At 47.1% G+C, this 18,703-nt stretch overlaps 9 protein-coding genes across 9 annotated transcripts; 5 read left to right on the plus strand and 4 right to left on the minus strand.

Annotated features, from left to right (window-relative positions):
* Positions 1 to 5: 5 nt before the first annotated feature.
* Positions 6 to 2,706, plus strand: N7466_006634 (ATP-dependent 6-phosphofructokinase; the record flags this gene model as incomplete). The annotated part of the gene is made up of 4 exons (XM_057166031.1): positions 6 to 746; positions 822 to 1,283; positions 1,342 to 2,485; positions 2,660 to 2,706. 4 exons carry the CDS (start codon positions 6 to 8, stop codon positions 2,704 to 2,706), a joined length of 2,394 nt encoding a protein of 797 aa, XP_057021630.1.
* A 538-nt stretch (positions 2,707 to 3,244) lies between these two features.
* isn1 (IMP 5'-nucleotidase ISN1) lies at positions 3,245 to 4,895 on the minus strand (the record flags this gene model as incomplete). Its single annotated transcript, XM_057166032.1, has 8 exons — positions 3,245 to 3,337; positions 3,398 to 3,537; positions 3,589 to 4,383; positions 4,441 to 4,588; positions 4,649 to 4,663; positions 4,730 to 4,750; positions 4,807 to 4,817; positions 4,871 to 4,895. The coding sequence occupies 8 exons, from the start codon at positions 4,893 to 4,895 to the stop codon at positions 3,245 to 3,247; spliced, it is 1,248 nt and encodes a 415-aa protein (XP_057021631.1).
* Positions 4,896 to 5,578: 683 nt separating this feature from the next.
* On the plus strand, positions 5,579 to 6,289 carry N7466_006636 (uncharacterized protein; the record flags this gene model as incomplete). Its single annotated transcript, XM_057166033.1, has 1 exon — positions 5,579 to 6,289. One exon carries the CDS (start codon positions 5,579 to 5,581, stop codon positions 6,287 to 6,289), a length of 711 nt encoding a protein of 236 aa, XP_057021632.1.
* A 203-nt stretch (positions 6,290 to 6,492) lies between these two features.
* On the minus strand, positions 6,493 to 6,948 carry N7466_006637 (GNAT family N-acetyltransferase; the record flags this gene model as incomplete). Its single annotated transcript, XM_057166034.1, has 1 exon — positions 6,493 to 6,948. One exon carries the CDS (start codon positions 6,946 to 6,948, stop codon positions 6,493 to 6,495), a length of 456 nt encoding a protein of 151 aa, XP_057021633.1.
* A 368-nt stretch (positions 6,949 to 7,316) lies between these two features.
* Positions 7,317 to 8,558, minus strand: N7466_006638 (putative endo-1,4-beta-glucanase; the record flags this gene model as incomplete). Its single annotated transcript, XM_057166035.1, has 2 exons — positions 7,317 to 8,299; positions 8,372 to 8,558. The coding sequence occupies 2 exons, from the start codon at positions 8,556 to 8,558 to the stop codon at positions 7,317 to 7,319; spliced, it is 1,170 nt and encodes a 389-aa protein (XP_057021634.1).
* An 892-nt stretch (positions 8,559 to 9,450) lies between these two features.
* N7466_006639 (uncharacterized protein) lies at positions 9,451 to 10,648 on the minus strand (the record flags this gene model as incomplete). The annotated part of the gene is made up of 5 exons (XM_057166036.1): positions 9,451 to 9,689; positions 9,754 to 9,818; positions 9,879 to 10,258; positions 10,323 to 10,396; positions 10,453 to 10,648. The coding sequence occupies 5 exons, from the start codon at positions 10,646 to 10,648 to the stop codon at positions 9,451 to 9,453; spliced, it is 954 nt and encodes a 317-aa protein (XP_057021635.1).
* Positions 10,649 to 11,461: 813 nt separating this feature from the next.
* Positions 11,462 to 12,915, plus strand: N7466_006640 (uncharacterized protein; the record flags this gene model as incomplete). The annotated part of the gene is made up of 2 exons (XM_057166037.1): positions 11,462 to 12,013; positions 12,085 to 12,915. 2 exons carry the CDS (start codon positions 11,462 to 11,464, stop codon positions 12,913 to 12,915), a joined length of 1,383 nt encoding a protein of 460 aa, XP_057021636.1.
* Positions 12,916 to 14,306: 1,391 nt separating this feature from the next.
* On the plus strand, positions 14,307 to 16,217 carry N7466_006641 (putative MFS quinate transporter; the record flags this gene model as incomplete). The annotated part of the gene is made up of 5 exons (XM_057166038.1): positions 14,307 to 14,584; positions 14,651 to 14,840; positions 14,909 to 14,966; positions 15,038 to 15,108; positions 15,159 to 16,217. 5 exons carry the CDS (start codon positions 14,307 to 14,309, stop codon positions 16,215 to 16,217), a joined length of 1,656 nt encoding a protein of 551 aa, XP_057021637.1.
* A 357-nt stretch (positions 16,218 to 16,574) lies between these two features.
* On the plus strand, positions 16,575 to 18,011 carry N7466_006642 (cobalamin-independent methionine synthase II family protein; the record flags this gene model as incomplete). The annotated part of the gene is made up of 3 exons (XM_057166039.1): positions 16,575 to 17,057; positions 17,180 to 17,568; positions 17,687 to 18,011. The coding sequence occupies 3 exons, from the start codon at positions 16,575 to 16,577 to the stop codon at positions 18,009 to 18,011; spliced, it is 1,197 nt and encodes a 398-aa protein (XP_057021638.1).
* Between the last annotated feature and the right edge of the window lie 692 nt (positions 18,012 to 18,703).

Genomic DNA, 18,703 nt, shown 5'->3' on the forward strand with positions numbered 1-18,703 from the left:
TCGCCATGGAACCCGTGAAGATCCCCGTCCAACCGCCCAAGAAGCGCCGCATCGGTGTACTCACCTCCGGAGGTGATGCCCCCGGTATGAACGGTGCCGTACGGGCCGTGGTCCGTATGGCCATTCATTGTGATTGTGAGGCCTACGCCGTCTTCGAAGGATATGAGGGTCTAGTCAACGGCGGCAACATGATCCGTCAGTTGCACTGGGAGGATGTCCGTGGTTGGTTGTCCCGTGGTGGTACCTTGATCGGTTCCGCACGATGCATGGCCTTCCGAGAGCGTGCTGGTCGCCTGCGGGCGGCGAAGAACATGATCTTGCGTGGCATTGATGCGCTGGTCGTCTGTGGTGGTGATGGTAGCTTGACTGGTGCCGATGTTTTCCGTGCCGAATGGCCCGGCTTGCTGGCAGACCTTGTCGCTGCCGGCGAATTGACTGAGGAGCAGGTTGAGCCTTATACGGTTCTTAATATTGTCGGTCTCGTCGGCTCCATCGATAACGACATGTCTGGAACTGACGCCACAATTGGCTGCTACTCTTCCCTGACACGCATCTGTGACGCTGTCGATGATGTCTTTGATACGGCCTTCTCTCACCAAAGAGGATTTGTTATTGAGGTGATGGGTCGTCATTGTGGATGGCTGGCCTTGATGTCGGCCATCAGCACTGGTGCTGATTGGCTGTTTATTCCCGAGAACCCCCCCAAGGACGGTTGGGAGGATGAAATGTGCTCCGTCATTACCAAGGTGTGTTTCTGTCAATTTTTTTTTCTTTTTTTCATAAGATCCCTGTTCCAAACCTGCTGACCTATATAAATACAGAACCGCAAGGAGCGAGGCAAGCGCCGTACTATCGTGATTGTCGCCGAGGGTGCGCAGGATCGTCAACTCAACAAGATTTCGAGCTCAAAGATCAAGGATATCTTGACCGAAAGACTCGGCTTAGATACTCGAACCACAGTGTTGGGCCACACTCAGCGTGGTGGTGCAGCATGCGCATATGACCGCTGGCTCTCCACTCTGCAAGGTGTTGAGGCCGTCAGGGCTGTGCTGGAGATGTCTCCCAAGTCCCCCGTTCCCGTCATCACTATCCGCGAGAACAAGATTATGCGCACTCCCCTGATGGATGCCGTCCAGGCTACCAAGGATGTGACAGCTAAGATTCATGCCAAGGACTTTGATGCCGCCATGAACGAGCGCGACGCCGAGTTCAAAGAATATTACCATGCATACTTGAACACGTCAACCCCAGATCACCCCAAGATGTCTCTTCCTGAAAACAAGGTACGATTCATATCATGCAACTTGTTTTTAGAAAATCATATATTAACCTGAATTGTAGAGAATGCGCATTGCGATTATCCATGTCGGAGCTCCCGCCGGTGGTATGAACCAAGCTACCAGAGGAGCCGTGGCCTACTGCCTGACCCGAGGTCACACCCCGCTTGCTATTCACAACGGCTTCCCCGGTCTTGTTCGTCACCATGCAGACAAGCCCATCAGCTCCGTTCGGGAGGTCAAGTGGCTTGAGTCAGACAGCTGGGTCAACGAAGGAGGTTCGGATATCGGAACCAACCGCAGCCTCCCCTCGGAAGACATGGAAGGCACCGCCAAGTGCTTCGAGCTCTACAAGTTTGATGCCGTTTTTGTCGTTGGTGGATTTGAGGCCTTCACTGCGGTCAGCCAACTGCGCCAAGCCCGCGAGAAGTATGATGCATTCAAGATCCCCCTCATCGTGTTGCCAGCCACCATCTCGAATAACGTCCCGGGTACCGAGTACTCGCTTGGTAGTGACACATGTCTGAACACACTCATCGACTTCTGTGACGCCATTCGCCAGTCCGCATCGTCTTCCCGCCGCCGAGTCTTCGTCATTGAGACCCAGGGAGGCAAATCAGGTTACATTGCAACCACTGCTGGTCTGGCAGTCGGTGCCGTAGCCGTTTACATTCCCGAGGAGGGCATTGATATTAAGATGCTCTCACGCGATATTGACTTCCTGCGGGACAATTTCATTCGCGACAAGGGCGCCAACCGTGCTGGAAAGATCATTCTGCGGAATGAATGCGCATCGAGTACTTACACTACCCAATTCGTTGCTGACATGTTCAAGGAGGAGGCCAAGGGCCGATTTGAGTCGCGCGCTGCTGTACCTGGTCACTTCCAGCAAGGTGGCAAGCCATCCCCCATGGATCGTGTTCGTGCCCTGCGTATGTCCATCAAGTGTATGCAACATATTGAGACTTATGCCGGCAAGAGTCGCGATGAGATTGCTGCGGATCCTTTGTCGGCCGCCGTTATCGGTGTCAAGGGCTCCCAGGTCTTGTTTTCGCCGATGGGTGGTGCTGATGGATTGGAGGAGACCGAGACCGACTGGGCCCGTCGTCGCCCCAAGACTGAATTCTGGCTGGAGCTGCAAGATGTCGTCAACGTTTTGTCCGGCCGATCTGCTTCCCGTACTCAGGAGACCTGGTCTTGTTACGAGAGTACGTAATTGCCGACAATTCTTCTTTCTCCCATGACCAGTCACCCCTTCCAATATTAACATAGCATCGGCTTGCTACTGCCTGAGCAATGCGTGGATCGTTTTCATCCTTTCTACCCTCTGATTTTTCTGCCTCCCTTGCAGTTCTAGACGTTAACACCTCATCCTCCTTCAGATCCCTCGACGGTCCATTCCATTCCTTCCGTGCCTAACTCACCATGAAGGAACTTTTCAACGTCTCCGAACATGATATTTTAAGTGCATAGGAATGGTCCTCATTGGTCACTTCCAACACATCGGGGTATTTTCTTATGACCGAGACAGTCCACCTAGGCATGATTTCCACATAGACGGGCAATCTGCTTCGGCGATAAGAGGTGGACGTCTCTCTTCACGCTTGCATGATACTACGCCAAAATCACCCCGGTTCGATAACCTGGGTCACTCGGGCTAGAGAGTGATACAATCCTGCCCTTTTTTACCTTTTACCTTTTCGTGTGTCTTTCTCGGAACACTGGCTTCAGTCGATAGCCTTGCAGACAAGACTTGTAACATAGCATTACATCAGCCAATAGAACGCTTAAGTCAGCTTTGACTTTAAGCTAGCCATTTATAGACCCGTTGTGCATGATAGTACTAGTAAAGATCATCTAAACCAATCCTCATTCCTACTATGAACCATTCATATGAAAGTCAAATTCGCTATTGAATGAAATAAAATAGTCACCTGCATCGTTTGATTAAATCCATTAAATCCCCATCAAGAGCGGTTCACGGCGGTCTCCAGTTCATCCAGAAGATCAACAGTTTCTGTGGGACTTGCAATCCAAGCGGTTGTTGATGCCAAGCGAGCCTAAAGGGAATTTTTATCGTGAGCTCCCTAGTCATGAAGAGACACATGATATGCACATACCTTGAAGTCATTCGCACCAGCCGATAAAAATTGATCACCAATGTGCAAGGTCTTTGAAGGGTCAATGCCACCAAAGTATTGTTGACAGACACGTACACCCCATGACTTGTCGCCGATATCAACGAAAACGTCATTGCCACCTAAACCAAGTCAGTCTGTGTTTTCGGCAGCCTCTTAAAAGGAGAAAATACCGTTGAAAGCACAGAAGGGGAGCCTCGAACCAACGGGCGACCTCTCCACTGTGTTTTGAACTACAAGAACAGTTTCTTCCAATTGCTCACGATTGATTCGAACTCCATTCATCGGGTACACGCCCACAGCGCGATCTTTGCGCAACACGCCTGCTGGAAGATTCAAGTTCGTAGCACAATCGCGAAGAGCAGACTCGGCGAGATCAAGAAGCTCTTTGATATCATTCTCCTGCCAGGCCCGCATATCCTCTAGCAACCACTGCTCTCGAGGGACGTAAGTTAGACGAGCATCAGAGTCCGGATCGAATCGGAAAAGGAAGTTGCTTTCGCCTCCCATCACAATGATGCCCTGCTTCTGGGTTGGGGACAAAGTGGTGGAGTTGTGCACGGCGTCCAAGAGGCCATACAATCGACCGTAATATTTGGGGGCTTCCTCGTACCCTGCGGCGGTCACAATACCGACTTTACGATCCTGTTGTAGGAGTCGTAGGATTCGTGGGATAACCGGGTTATCCGGAGTTAAACAGGCCCCGTCATCATAGAGAGTGACATCTCCGTCAAAAGTGACCAGTTCGACCTCGCTGGAGCCAACTAGGCCAAGTAGCTGGGCTGAATTCAAGATAAGTCGGATATCGTTGAACGAGGGTGCGACAAATCGTCGTCGACTGATGAGCCGCTGTTTATCCTGATACTTGAAAGCATCTTCGATGTGTAATTTGGTAAAGAACGTGCCGACCGAGGGTACCAGTAGCTTCAGCTTGGATTTGCCGGGAGCCTTCCGTTCGTGGTGTTGAACTGCGACCGATAAGCCAAAAAAAGAAAATTATGTTCGCTGCCTAAATGAGAACTGACTGTGATCGATGATCAGGTTTTCGACATCGCGCATAATCTCTGCATAGCGCTGATAGGTGTCGGCGGCGACCGTCTTCAGCCCCTCACTATGCTCCTGGTAATCGACGTTGGGCTGAGAGTGTAAGACAAAGGGAACTGCCAATAGGCCCTAAGAATTTTTTGTTAATACCATCTGCTCCGTAACTCTCCGAACTACACAATGACGTACTTTAATCCATTCTATCTGTAAGAAAATGTGAGTGAGGTGTGTCTCAAGGCATCACAGATCTGTCAAGGGGGGTCCACGTACCAGTTGATCCCGACGATGGGTCTACCGTTGCGGAGTCAGTAACCAAAACTAGCCTGTCTATTGGACAATTTCCATACCTTGAGTGCATCTAAACGGGGGTCAGCGGAGTCAGCGGGGTCCAAGAACGGGAAATGATCTTACATTCAACGCGGTAACGAGTCGTCATTGTTGTGATTGAACGGAGATGTGTTGATTTGCGCTTTTGTTTATCTCCGATTTCCCTCCCCGCGTGCACGGTCCCAGTCTGACTCATGAAGCCACATGAGTCAAATCAAGTCAAATCAAGTGATCGCGCATGATTGGCCGATTAGTTAATCAATTCCTGATTGTCCAGGCACCTCTCGTTTTAATTCCAATCAGCCTCACTGCCTCATATGTGGTGGCTGCGCTAAAGGAGTCAAAAGCCTTTCCAACCAGTGGGAGAACAAAAAAAAACCATGCGTCTTGGCTTTTCAAGCAATTACTGACCCGGGTCTAGATTATTCGCACCTTGTTTAGATGCGCAATCATGAACCAAGATGACTCCCCAGGCAGCACTGCCACGACGCCCACAACGCCCACAAACCGGAGTCATTCTTCACTCACGAGAACTTTATGCAGCCACGGTGAGATGTTACCGGGAATAGATGCCTGGAGTCCTGGATGCCGGAGAATTCTCCAGGCAAACTAATTCCCAGATTAAGTATATAAGGCTGTATGTACAGATGATCGGTTATACTTTCAATCCGGATTATCATTCAAACAAGCAACTTCAAAGAATAGCCAAGCTCTACACAGCTTTCAAATTCTACAAGTCAAGTAATGCTACTAGCAACATCATTGCCACCAACATACTTTTCAACCGCATCAATGATGTCAAACCAGGGCCAAGCCGATGTCCCACCTCCATACAATCCTTCTGAAGAATTCGAATATGCCTTCGATGAAAAATCCATGGAACAATTGCTTCTTCCCAATCATGCCGATGAACCGGGCTTTGCAATTTCTTCCACGTTAACTCGAGGCTTGCAAGTCCCGTCACGAAGCGCCACCTGCTCGTCCGGCTTTGATTACCCGGAGGAATTGTCACAAAACAGAATCTCAGAAGCACAATGGAGTCAATTTGCCCAAGTTATTCGCGACGAAGCAAAGCTCTCCAGACAACAATGGAGCACTGTGATAGGCAAAGGTCTGGGTACGCTCGCCATGGGCGGACTCATGGTCGGCTTCTTTGGTGCCATTCCGGCAGTCCTAGTTGCACGCCATATCCGACGAAGGAAGGAGAAGCGCAATCTTATCTCTGCAATGGCTGGTGAACAGGGCCAACGTCTGGCCCATCACATCTCATTCTGGAATGAAAATTTCTTCCAACCCCGAGGTCTCTTGATTCGTGTCGACTTACCGAATGAGCTTTTGGCGGATATGAAGAATATGGATCTGCACCTGGAGGGTTCCGCAACCCAGCCTGACTCAAAGGCCCGAGAGAAAGCTGCACCCAGGGCACGCATTGTCATTATTCCATTTGAAGCGTCTCCGTCGTCATCAAGGCGGGATTCAGAAGCAACGTTGAGGGCTGAATAAGATATAAAAACGGGCTGTTATTCTCGACAAGGATCAATAGTGATGGGATTTTGGGGACAAATCATTTACGTTAATGTTAAAAAGATTTTTATTATCACGACTAGTCAAAAGCATCTCCTGCATGTGTCATTCTCCCGAGGCCGTCTATCTATTCTCAACCTATCATATAAACTTTCAAATGCTGGAATACCAAGGCTCCAAGGTCAGGACTTGAGAACCATCCCCAAAGACCCCGGTGCGGATTCCACAAATCCATTTTTGAAATATAATTTCCGTCCAGCCTCATCCGCCAACAACGAAATGTAAGGCTTTCCGTCGGAGGGTGCCTGCTGTTTAATCTCCCGAAGCAACTTCTTCAAAATCACATCCCCGAGGCCTTTCTTCTGGTGTTCTGGATGGACGGCCATATCTGCGATATGAAAATACCAACCGCCATCTCCAATCACCCGTCCCATCCCGACTACTTGTGATTCTTCATTGTTACCATTGGTGGTGACGAAACACCCGAACCAGCTACCCGTGGAGACAGCAGCGGCCTGGGATGGAGTTTTGGGAGAGAGCCCGGCCGATGACCGGAGATGTAGATATTGTGGGACTGAAGGATAGCCAGAGTGGAGGGTGTACTCCCGAGGAAGAGAGGAAGTGTCATGGGGACTCATCTCTAATAGCGTTGCGTGAATTGATATAGTGGCTTGGGGAGAATCCGGATCGTCAAGACTCAGGAGTGCAGATGACAGAGTTTCCATCCATATCTTACGAGTTCGACTATTGCAACTTTACTAATATACCTGCGTCCCGCGTCATGTGATAGCGCTAGGCTAGAAAAATTTGACAAATTTTCATCGCTTTTCTCCTTTTTAATACTTGGATGTGGGTGATTTGAGAAAAAAAAAGTAAGGACTTTAAGGGCCCATTTGCCTTATATTATCAAGACGACCAGCGCTACTTTGATCAAGGCAAACAAATATTCACAAAAACCTTGGAGATAATTTTCTATTTTCCACATCCCCTTTGAATAAACTCCCATTTAAGCAGCACTTGCGACGCACTGGTAATAATAGGGATTCATCGAACTGCAGACAGCCTGAGTTGTGCATGCAGTAGCACCTGTCCAGTTAACACCTCCACACTGTCCATATAAAGATTGCGCCGAGCCCCCGGCAGCTGTGACGCTGGTACTCGTAGGGGCGGTAGTGATGGTACTAGCGGGGGTGGTTGCGAGCACTGTAGTCGAGCTGGTGGACTGCACTTCGACTGGAGTCGCTGTGTCAGATACATCTACCTCAGCACTCGTGCTGAATGAGGTTGTGGTAGGTACAACACTGGATGGGCTGGTGGAAGTAGAGATGGAGGAGCTTGTGACAGCTGCAGCGACCGAGGTTGTAGCCTGGGAACTATCGCCTGACCCCGTTGTTGCAGTGCCAGTTGAAGTGATGACAGAGGTAGCCTGCGTGACCGAAACAGCACCGCTGTAAAGGGTGGGCCCAGGAACATCATAGGTGGACAGAGATGAATAAATGTTGACCAAGATACCGGCATCAGTGGCGCTATATAGATCGGTTCCAAGAACACCTGTTGGACTTTCCGTCCCAGAGCCTGTAACGTGCAAGTTAAAACACTGAGGGTAGTTTTGGGCACCATCCGACTCCTCTGCACTGTGGAGTGCAATGATCTCATTTCTCAGTACATAGTAACCGGCTTCAATGGTTGGTGGAATCTCAACCAGCCAGCTGTTGTTATTAGCAATCAATTGATCGTCACCCCAGGTTCCCGGGACGTCCGTGTCGCTGATCAATCCCACTCCACTGATTTTGAAGAATTCGAGAGTCGTTTTGTCCACTGTCTCGCACGAGTCTCCGCAATTGGCGAGATAGGTGATAACTGGTCCATGGTGAGAGCTTGGCCAGGCGGTCCATTGAAGATTGACCTTGTCTCCAGCCGCAATAGTTGCATATCCCTTGGCATTAGTGGCATTTTCATGACAGATGATATCAGAAGAGCCATATGCATCTGATATGATTGTGTTAGTAATGCACCTGAGAGGGGTAAAAATGTTTACGTCGACTGTGGGCAACTACTTACCTGGAGATATGAAGCCATTTCCGGTGTTTGGTGTACCCCACGCAACCACATTCGGAGGATCAGACTCATATGGAAAAGTGTCAATATCCCATCCATCGTAAGATACACCATTGATGACAATGTTTGTGATATGGCCGTGACCGGCGACCAAACTGGCCAGAAAGAGTGGTGTGATGACCTGCATCATGTTTGGGAAGCCGGGATTTGAAAGGCGACAGAAAATGTAAGAAAAGGGAGTGGATGAAGAACTCGAGGAGGGTTCAACCTGTTGAACCTTTCCAAATCCAAGCGATCGACCGCGGTAAAAAGTTGAGTTTTTGGTCTGGTTTTGAACCTCACTCCAGTGGAAGGGGAATGACTCTAGCTGTATTTATATCTCGATTTTCTCTCAAGTTTGATGCCAATATTGGCGATGCTTCATATTGAGTAGGATATCAATACAACCCCTGTCGATTCCAGGATTGAAACTGCTAGATTATCCCCCCAAATTGGCGGATCATGAATCAGTCGGTGAATAGCAGAGTGAATTGCTATACGCTATTTTTTTTTCATGCGGGGGTCCTACTGTTCATCAAGTTAGCGCCCATGGAGAAAGACTTGTTAGATACGCTCCGTGTCGAAAAAAGGCCGAACAAAAGGACAGTGAAGATGGTGAAACCTCCCAAAGTAGGTAAATGGCCGAAGAAGATCTCAAGATCAAATAATTCCGAAACCCACGAAACCCACGAAACCCAGGCGTTGACCCCTTCAAGTTTCTTCAAGATGACTGTGATGGTTCGTGGTAGTAGGCGCCCTTGGCAGGAGAGACCAAGACAAAAGAACATGACACGCTAGTTGCGGATAAATTGATTCTTGACCCCAACATCAAATATTTTCAAATATTTGTTTTGCATTTTGCCCCACTTGACCCTATTTACTTTCTTTTTTTTTTTCAAATTGAAGGTGGATTGTGAGACAAGATGGATTTGAATGTTGAAAATGGATATTTTTACATTTCTGCTGTTGAAGTGGCAGTGGCATATCCGGATAATTAATTTCCAACAAACCAAGACCAGAACCAAGATCACAACTTAACTGGCTTAAGAACTTTCAACGTCCAGCTGATCTCTCCGATCAGATCCTAGACTGGGTGCCAATTCAGGAGAAACCATGTTAATCTCGGTGGATGTAGATGGAGCTCCGCTACCCAGGCGACTGATGCTTTTCCGCACGTTTCCCATCCATAATTCAAACAAAGGTTTCATGAGAAGTAATGAACCACAGATGATCGCCATGTCAAGCTCCAGGATTGTCCAGATCAAGGTCATGGAACTATCAGCTGTACGTTTATTAGCCAATGGAGGGTCTTTTTCCGTTGTTCGCTGTATTTCGACCAAACTAACCTGTCAAGTTTTCGGTCTGGAAATGTTTGAGAGCGACCAGACGAAAGATGCTAAAAATACAAACCCTAGAAATTCCAGGTTAGAAATATAATGTATCGAAGACAAATCAAAAATGGCAGTCTCACAGGCACCCGATCGAAAATAGTAAAGTAAATTCAATCTTCTGCCACATTGGAGTGTGCAACTTCCATACAATTGGCAGTGGAAGGCAGAGAATGAGCACATCTCCCACAACTGATAGGGATCCAATGATGATAAAGAGGGTGTTCTGCCCTTTCATACAGTGACCAGGAATATGCTTGATCCAATAGTATTGGACTGGCCAGCATTGAAATGTATTGCCAATGATGGCAGTGGTTCCCCACATGACCACGAGTACGATGATGGCCGTTGCAAGCCTTTTGAAATTCTCAAGGCAATTAAGAAGCCTTCGGAGAAATACCACAATAGACACCTTGACAAATACTTGGGCAGGAGGCCAGCATTTCTGCAAGACCCAATTGGACTATCACGAATCAGCAATCTTTCATGACGACCGACTATGATCTTAAGATTTTTTTTTATTTTACCAATGCAATCCGCCGTCGCTCTTCACGAGGTAATAGCCAGATGGATTCTCCAATTCCGATTCCATGTACGGCCGCTTTGGAAACCAAGTTAATCGAAAGGTTTATTGGTTCATCGGAGAAGGGAACTCACAGTATATGGTACATACCGCGACGCCGTATGTGCACAGCAACCCCATACCCATCAGAATGTCCTCTACTCGTAGCCTGCGGACGGTAATATAGCGAGCATAAAGACGGAGAAAAAAAACTACGGTCGCAACCGCTGTCCCAACAACTGGAACGATAATCAGAATATCGCGCCAATGATGATCTGGGGAGGCTCTCATCTCTTAATAATTGACCGGAGGAAGTCCCCTGTGAGATTCACCTAGAATACCCCTAAGTTGACCGGTAATCGAAATCTAGGCTCGATTTGATGGTGAATAAAGGAGTCTTGGCTGATCATCATCTCAATGTTGATGCTGTACGTTGAGAAAGCCATGAAATATGTCAATTGAAGAAATCGAGATCATCTTTTAGTTTTTTTGAACATAATCCAACAAAGACCAGGAGAAGAAGAAGAAGAAGAAGAAGAAGAAGAAGACAAGAAATGAATGAGAAGAAGACAAGAAATGAATGTATCCAGAGAAAAGGAAAAAAAGAAAAGAGAAAAAGAGAAAAAGAGAAAAAAAGGCCCACCAGTTGGAACACTTGAAGGGAAAAAAGCAAGACGTCATGTGCAAGGTGGAAAAGAACCCCGCGCCCACAGAAACATTTGAACGCAGCGAGGAACAAAGAGCCACGGTTGAACTCTTTCCAATCCTTCAACTCTTCAATGTTCCAAAAGCCGAAAAAAAAAAAAAAAACATCCAACCTCAATCTAAGCATGACACCAGAGCAAGAATATCCCCCTGAGCTGAGCGAAGAACGGCTTCTTTCTTTAGTAACTCAGATTAAGGTTGTTTTCTCCTATACAAAGTTGAGAACATCAAGCTTACAAGATTAGGACTGGCAAATGAATCATGGCTTCTTATTGAAGCTGGTTCAAACCGAGAATGAACATACTGCTCTTTCTCAGCCAGTAGGTGTCAGTGTACGTACTGCGGTCTGTTTTTCACTGCCATGAAATCGGCCTAATCAGTTACAAGTGCTTTCCAACAATGTTTCCTCGGGCGCAATTTCAGCAAGCACTAGATATCCAAAAAATCTATAACAAGCTTTATTGTGCAGTTGCAGAAGACGATGAGTTCATCTACAATACTATCAGAGATCTCCTTCCGATCGAGCCTCTTGCAGCTGCGCTTTGGGGAATCTACGAGGCTGCAAAGAAAGCCGGATCGGTCCAGGACACATCTGTAGGCATTTTTCGCTCAGACTATATGCTTCATATTGACTCAAACGACTTCAACTCAAATAATTTCAATGATCTCCCTGGCTCTATCTCCAATACAACTCTCAAACAGGTCGAGCTCAATTCCTTTTCCTGTGCTGGGGCTACTCACGCCAACAAGGTAGTGGATATGCATCGGTACTTGACTAGATGTGGAGCTTATAACGTCGGAGACATCACGTTTGATATAGGATCACTACCTGTCAATAATAATGTCGAGTCTCTTGTTTCATGTCTTGCTTTGGCGCATAATACTTATGGACCACCAAGATCTGATCGTGCATTGAAGACAGCGGTGCTGTTCATTGTGCAGCCAACCAATGTTAGTACTATAGCTCACATTTTCCATCAAAACCAAGGAAAATGCAACAGCACTGACAACAAAAAAAATAGTTTAACATCGCTGACGAGAGACCAATTGAATATGGGTTATGGAACAGGGACAGCCCTGTGCCAACCTACCGGTTAGAATTTGGCCCAGAAGTTCTTCAGTATACATCGTTGACCGAAACCCGCGAGTTGCTTTTTCAGCCGCCATGGCTAGAATCAACTCATCCGGTTGAAATATCGGTTGTGTATCTGCGTGCCGGCTATGAGACACGTGAGTACGACCAAACAGGCTGGGAGGCTCGTCTACAGTTGGAAAAGTCCACTGCCATCAAGTGTCCCTCTATTCTTGGTCATATCACAACTTTCAAGAAGATTCAACAAGCGTTGACAAAACCTGGGGTCCTCGAGCGCTTCCTAGAGGAATCAGAAGTTGAGGTCATTCGCAAAACCTTTGTACCCGTCCACCCTCTGGATGAATCCGAAGAAGGTCTTCACGCACGAGATCTTGCTGGTAGTCCGCAAACGGCGAAGAATTATGTTCTGAAGCCCTCCCTGGAAGGAGGGAGTCACAATATTTATGGAGAGGATATCCCGGGGTTTTTAGCATCCATACCCGAGTCTCAGTGGTCATCATATATCTTGATGGAAAAGATCAAACCCCCAGTCTCATCAAATCTTCTGATGAGTCCGGTCGGAATTGATGATGGAGAAGTTGTATCCGAGCTTGGAGTCTTGGGGACCTGCTTGTGGAAAAGGACGCACAGAGGCCGTTGTGTTATGCTTCACAACTCAGTTGGTGGATGGACATTCAAAACGAAACATGCCGAGGTCAATGAAATGAGCGTGGTGAAAGGATATGGATGCTTTGACACGCCATATTTGGTAGATAGTTGATCGCAAGGTAGATACATAGATTGTTGAATAAATGAACAAGCTTACTTCATTGCTTCTTTTCCTGTTTACCCCCATCTTGTGCCAAGACCTTAGTCTTGAATCAAAGAATGCGGGGATTTGGAAAAAAACCCTGGAGCCTGGACTTGTTTTTTTTTTTTTTTTGCCGAAATCCGGAATTTCAACGTTAAAGAGAGATATTTGTGACTAGTATTTCAGCGGCATCGGTAACATCAAAATTTCAGACTTGGAGGCAAAAATTATGAGAGCATGAGGGCGACCCGGTGGACCTCGGGGAAGTTCCGTTGGGTGATGGCGGGCGTGCCGTGCCAAGATCGGGGGATACGGTGGGGGATTGTACATCCATGACAGCCAATGCGATGATGATTGGCTCGTTATCAATAACAAGGATTAGACATGGAGAGAAGGTTACCTTTTTACCCTCTTGGCGTGGGGGAGAACCAAAGGCACAGACATATTTGAGGATAAGTTCGAATCATGGCTTCGAGTCTTCGACCGGCAACCTAAATAGGCTGCGGAAGGTGACCGTGATTGTGAACGTTGTCAAGTATTTGTGTATGTACTAGTACTGAGAATACTAATACAGCATATAGTATCATCTTCGCTCGAGATGTTTGATTTGTGTGATGCATGACAATGTATCGAATAAATCTTGCATGACCGGTGACGAGGGAACATCTGCAGTGCCAGAGTGTTTGCCGGGCAACAGAAACACACAAGGATAATAGAAACGAGTGCCATGTGGCTTTCTGGCTTTCTGGCTTTCCGGCTTTCTCTAGGTACTTGGCGATGCAGACAACCTTTTTTGGCGGCGAAGATATCGAATCAACGTGGCATGATTCAGGTTGATCGGGATCCAAGCTCTCTTGGCAATGTTCCCCAGTCTTGGCCAAATGCATTTTTATTCCCCAGAATGTCAACCTACGGTGCATTTGGTTGTGATAGATCGGGGTCTCCGGGGCTTGGCCTATGTAGAAGTATGTAGTAGCCGCAAGTGGAGAGAAAGCCGTGAGGATGATATCGTTTGCCTCTGTACCGTGTGCATATGGAACTTTGTCTTGATTTCCCCGAGAAATTTCCCCGCATCGATGTGATAGTTGGTAGTATTTTAAGCTATTAAAGTGTTCTGGTGTGGAATGTTTTTCTCACTGTTTTTTTCCCCACTGCTTTTCTCACTGCCCTTCAGGTGCGCAATGCTGGTGTAGCGTTATTCCAAGTTCGACGTGAACGACATACCTTCAAGTTCCCACCCCTCTTCTGCCACTTCACTTCACTTGCTTCTATCTATCTATCTCTTTTTTTTTTTTTCTTTCCCGACTTTTCCCACCTCTCTCTTTACGTACCTTGTCCTGAATTCCTCTGACCAGTTAACCATGGCGGGAGGAACCAAGAAACCAGTCAATATCTTCCGTTTGAGGAACCTGGGTGAACCAAGTGAGATCTTCAATTGGAAGCTTTGGTTCGCTGTCATCTCTTTCGGTTTGATGGGTGCCGCTCGTGGTGTCGATGAAGGCCTCATCTCTGGCGCGTTCAATTCCAAGGACTTCCAGAAATACATCGATTACAGTTCCTACAGCAAGGTTGAGCAGACCAATATTAAGGCCAATGTTTCCGCTATGGTTCAGATTGGTTCAGTCGGAGGAGCCCTCTTGTGAGTGAAAGTATGCTTGATGAAATGGAGGAGAGTGTTTTCTCTGACAGCTCTTTAATCGAACAGTGCCTTCCTAGTCTGCGATCGAATTGGACGTATCTGGGCTACTCGCCAGCTTTGCATTCTCTGGATCTTGGGGATTGCCATTTTCATGGGAAATGGAGGTAGCTTGGGGGCTGTCTATGCGGGTCGCTTCATTGCCGGACTTGGCGTCGGCCAGACCGTTGTTGTTGCACCCGTCTACCTTGCAGAAATTGTACGCCCCGGAACTTGAAGTCGTTTGTCGTTTGTGTACGTGATACCAGAGTTAACAAAGACCTCTAGTCGCCTGCCTGCATTCGAGGTCTCTGTACTTGCGTTTTTACTGGCTTTGTCTATCTCGGTATGTTATTTTTATTGGGGCAGTGGTACATCGGGTTATTTTGATTCTTTGAACTAACAAATTTCCCTTAGGAATCGTTCTTGCATACTTCGCAAACTATGGATGCCAAGTGAATATTGGAGACAGCACACACAAGAGATGGGTGAGGAATTGTGGTCATCGGAAAGAGGTCTATCCACTAACGGTATAAAGGAAATCCCCACGAGCCTACACATCATCTTCGCTGGGCTCATCTTCCTTCTTTCATTTCTACAATACGAGTCACCCCGATACCTTGTTAAGCGAGGACAGACAGAGAAAGCCATCAACAACTTGGCCTTGATTCGCAATCTGCCTCCAGACCACGATTATGTTATGCGAGAGTTTGCTGGCATCGAAGCCGCCCACGAGGCAGAAATGGAGGCCACTATGGGCTCGGGGCCTCTGGGAATCATCAAGGAAATCTTTCTGATCCCCTCAAATCTGTACCGCGTGTATCTTGCCTTCATGGCGCAGCTTCTCTCACAATGGTCTGGTGCAGGATCGATCACGGTTTATGCGACGGATCTCTTCAAACTCTTGGGTATCTCTGGGAGCAACGAGAACTTGCTTGTAACCGCCATCTTCGGCATAATTAAGCTTACCGCCGCAGTTATCTGTGCCTTGTTCTTGGTTGATGTGATCGGACGGAAAAGATCATTGCTCCTAGGAATCTCTCTACAAGCTATTTCCATGATTTACGTGGCTGGGTTCCTCACCGCTGTACCGGAGATGGGGATCGTGAGTAGCTTTGTCCTTCCTGAAAACCAAAAGGGCGCTAGCAAGGGGGCGATTGCCATGATCTACATATCTGGCGCTGGATGGGCTCTCGGCTGGAACTCGATGCAGTACGTTCTGACCGCTGAATTGTTTCCTTTACGGATTCGTGCTCTGGCTACATCCATGGCCATGACATTGCACTTTGCCAATCAATATGGCAGCTCGCGTGCAGTACCAAATATGCTTCTTTCCGTTGAGAACGGAGGAATCACGCCCAAAGGTACATTCTGGTTCTTCAGTGCCGTGACCGTCATCGGTGGTTTCTGGGTATGGTTCTCCGTACCAGAAACAGCTGGCCGTAGTCTCGAGAGTATGGATCGCTTGTTTGCATTGCCATGGTATCAGATTGGTCGACACGGCAATCGCGATGCTGAAGCGCGGGATGAAACCAAGATGGAGATGGTGGAAGCGACCGAACACATCGAGAGAACTGATGTTCCGAGCCGAGTCTAGTTCTTGTCTGGGATTTTCCTCCTCTGCTCTGCTTATTTTGTTATCCTCTATACATTTATTGAGCATGGCTGAATCGAAGACTTCAAATATCACCCGAAATCACGAGCGTGGACTGTTGAGAGTAATGGCTATATTTTATCCCGATTTTTTCCTGATGTGGCGAGTATCATACGTGGATTTATTCAATGTTGGGCGATTTTCCCCCACAACTCCTCCCCACCTATGCATCCCACAGGTGAATAGGGAATGCCTTCAAGGCTTCCCCACATGCCACATTCACTCAACTTATAAGAGACTTCCAACCAAGTCCCCAAAGTTTTGATTTTCGCTAACACCATTGAAAAAGAATTTGATATCATGGCACCTCCATTCCATGCCGAGCAAATTGGATCTTTGATGCGGCCCCCAGAGCTCCTGGCAGCTCGGTCCGCCGCCGGCCTAACAACCTCATACTCCCGACTGACTCAGGAAGTCCGAGAAGCGACTGAGATCGCGATTGCTGGGGCTGTCTCAAAGCAACTTGACCTTGGAATCCGACCGATCACGTCTGGGGAATACGAGAGAAATAAATTTTATTCTGGATTTTTTGAAACTCTCGAGGGAATGGAAATAACCCACGATATCCCGATCCCAGAAGGATATAGAACGAATTTTCCGACCCTTAAAACACTTAAATCTCTGGGAGTCACGACTCGAGATTCCGTTATTGCTGTTGATCGGATTCGTCACAATCAGAGTGCTTATATGTCTGAGTGGCAGGCGTTACGGCGCTTAGTTCCAGAGGACAAGTGGAAAGAATGCAAATTGACGATGCCTCCTATCACTCATAATCATATGCAGGTACGGCTCTACTTGGAAATTCTTAGATTATTTTTGTTCTTTCCCTTTCCAAAGGCTTTCCCTTTCAATTTTATCAGTTTATCATGGCCGGTACTTATCTATCTCTGACTGACTTGGTGTAGCTGGCGGTCGGTTCAGCATATCGTCAATCTGCTTATACATCCGATCGAGAATACTTCCAGGACCTGGCGGGTGCATACAAAGCGGAGTTCCAGGCGCTCTACGATGCTGGACTGCGGTCAATCCAGATCGACGATCCGTGTTTATTGTTTTTTGTGACTGATGAATTCCGCTCTGGTTGCGAGGCGGATGGAATTGACCCCGACAAGATGCTTGATGAATACATCGAGGCCCATAATCAGTGCCTAATCGGAAAGCCCGACGGTCTACACGTGGGATTGCATCTCTGTCGAGGTAATATGGCTGGTTCCAATCATATCATGAGTGGATCTTATGAGCGCATTGCCGAAAAAATGTTTACCGAGTTGGCATACGACACATACTACCTTGAGTAAGCTTTAGCTTGTTTTCACCACCTCTTTTTTTTTTTTTTTTTTTTTTTTGACTTCTTTCCGGGTTATGTTTGAGTTCTTCGCACTAGCAAAGACGCCATCATTAACCTATTCTAGGTATGACACCGAGCGCGCAGGTGACTTCGAACCGTTGCGCCATCTGCCCATTGGTAAGAACGTTGTTTTAGGAGTGGTTTCAACCAAGGTGCCAGATCTGGAAGACCTGGATGAGCTGGTGGCTTTGGTGTATTCTGCTGGCAAGGTGATCGCTCGAGGACAAGGACGAAGTGTTGAGGAGGTGATTCAAACGTCCATTGGCGTCAGTCCTCAGTGTGGATTTGCCAGTATGAGTTCAGGAGGAGGACGTGGAATGACCATGGATGGGATGTGGGAGAAGCTTCTCTTGGTCCGAAATTTAGCCGAGCGGATCTGGAATGTCTGAATTTGATTAGAAGTGATGAAGTGATCTTGCAAGGAACCAAAAATTCTTAGAATCTTCATGCAGATCTTGAATCTTGATCCACAATGATCCATGCGTATCCGTATCCGTACCCTGTTGACAATGCATCATGCATAGAATTGTAGTGGATGAAATAACAAGGCTGAACAAATTGACTGAAACATTGGATTAGAAATATTCAAATACTATGTTTTTATATTTTTAAATATTTTTGTTTATTCTTTCGAGAAGAAGCTTGTCTCTTCATGCATAATAGAAGTGTTTATGTTCCTGTTACTATCAAGTTGTACCTCGGCAATGATTCATAAGCGATGCTCTCCTATAGACTCTAGACTCTACACATCTTTTACTAGGAAATGGAAAAGGGAAAAGGGAAAAAGAAAAAAAAAACCCCTACAGAATTAAATTAATTTACCTTCGCTTATTCTTCCAATGTACAAATAAACATATACGGAGTAATTCTGTGTTGGAAAGAGTGGAGACTAAGCGTTAACATCAGAAGCCCACATGTTATGATCCTGAGCTTCCTGTTGGAAGAACTTCTCTCCCGTTGAAATCTTAGCGCTCTTAGTGTCCCGGGCTGAAAAACCTTGGAAAAGGTGCTCCGTACTCCGAATTGTACAAGTTCGCTCTAATCCACATTATTCAACATTAACTTGCTGTGGGTCACGGAT

This window comes from Penicillium verhagenii, assembly GCF_028828195.1.
Source record: "Penicillium verhagenii strain IBT 33310 chromosome Unknown utg000006l_segment0_segment0, whole genome shotgun sequence".
Taxonomy (NCBI): Eukaryota; Fungi; Ascomycota; class Eurotiomycetes; order Eurotiales; family Aspergillaceae; genus Penicillium; species Penicillium verhagenii.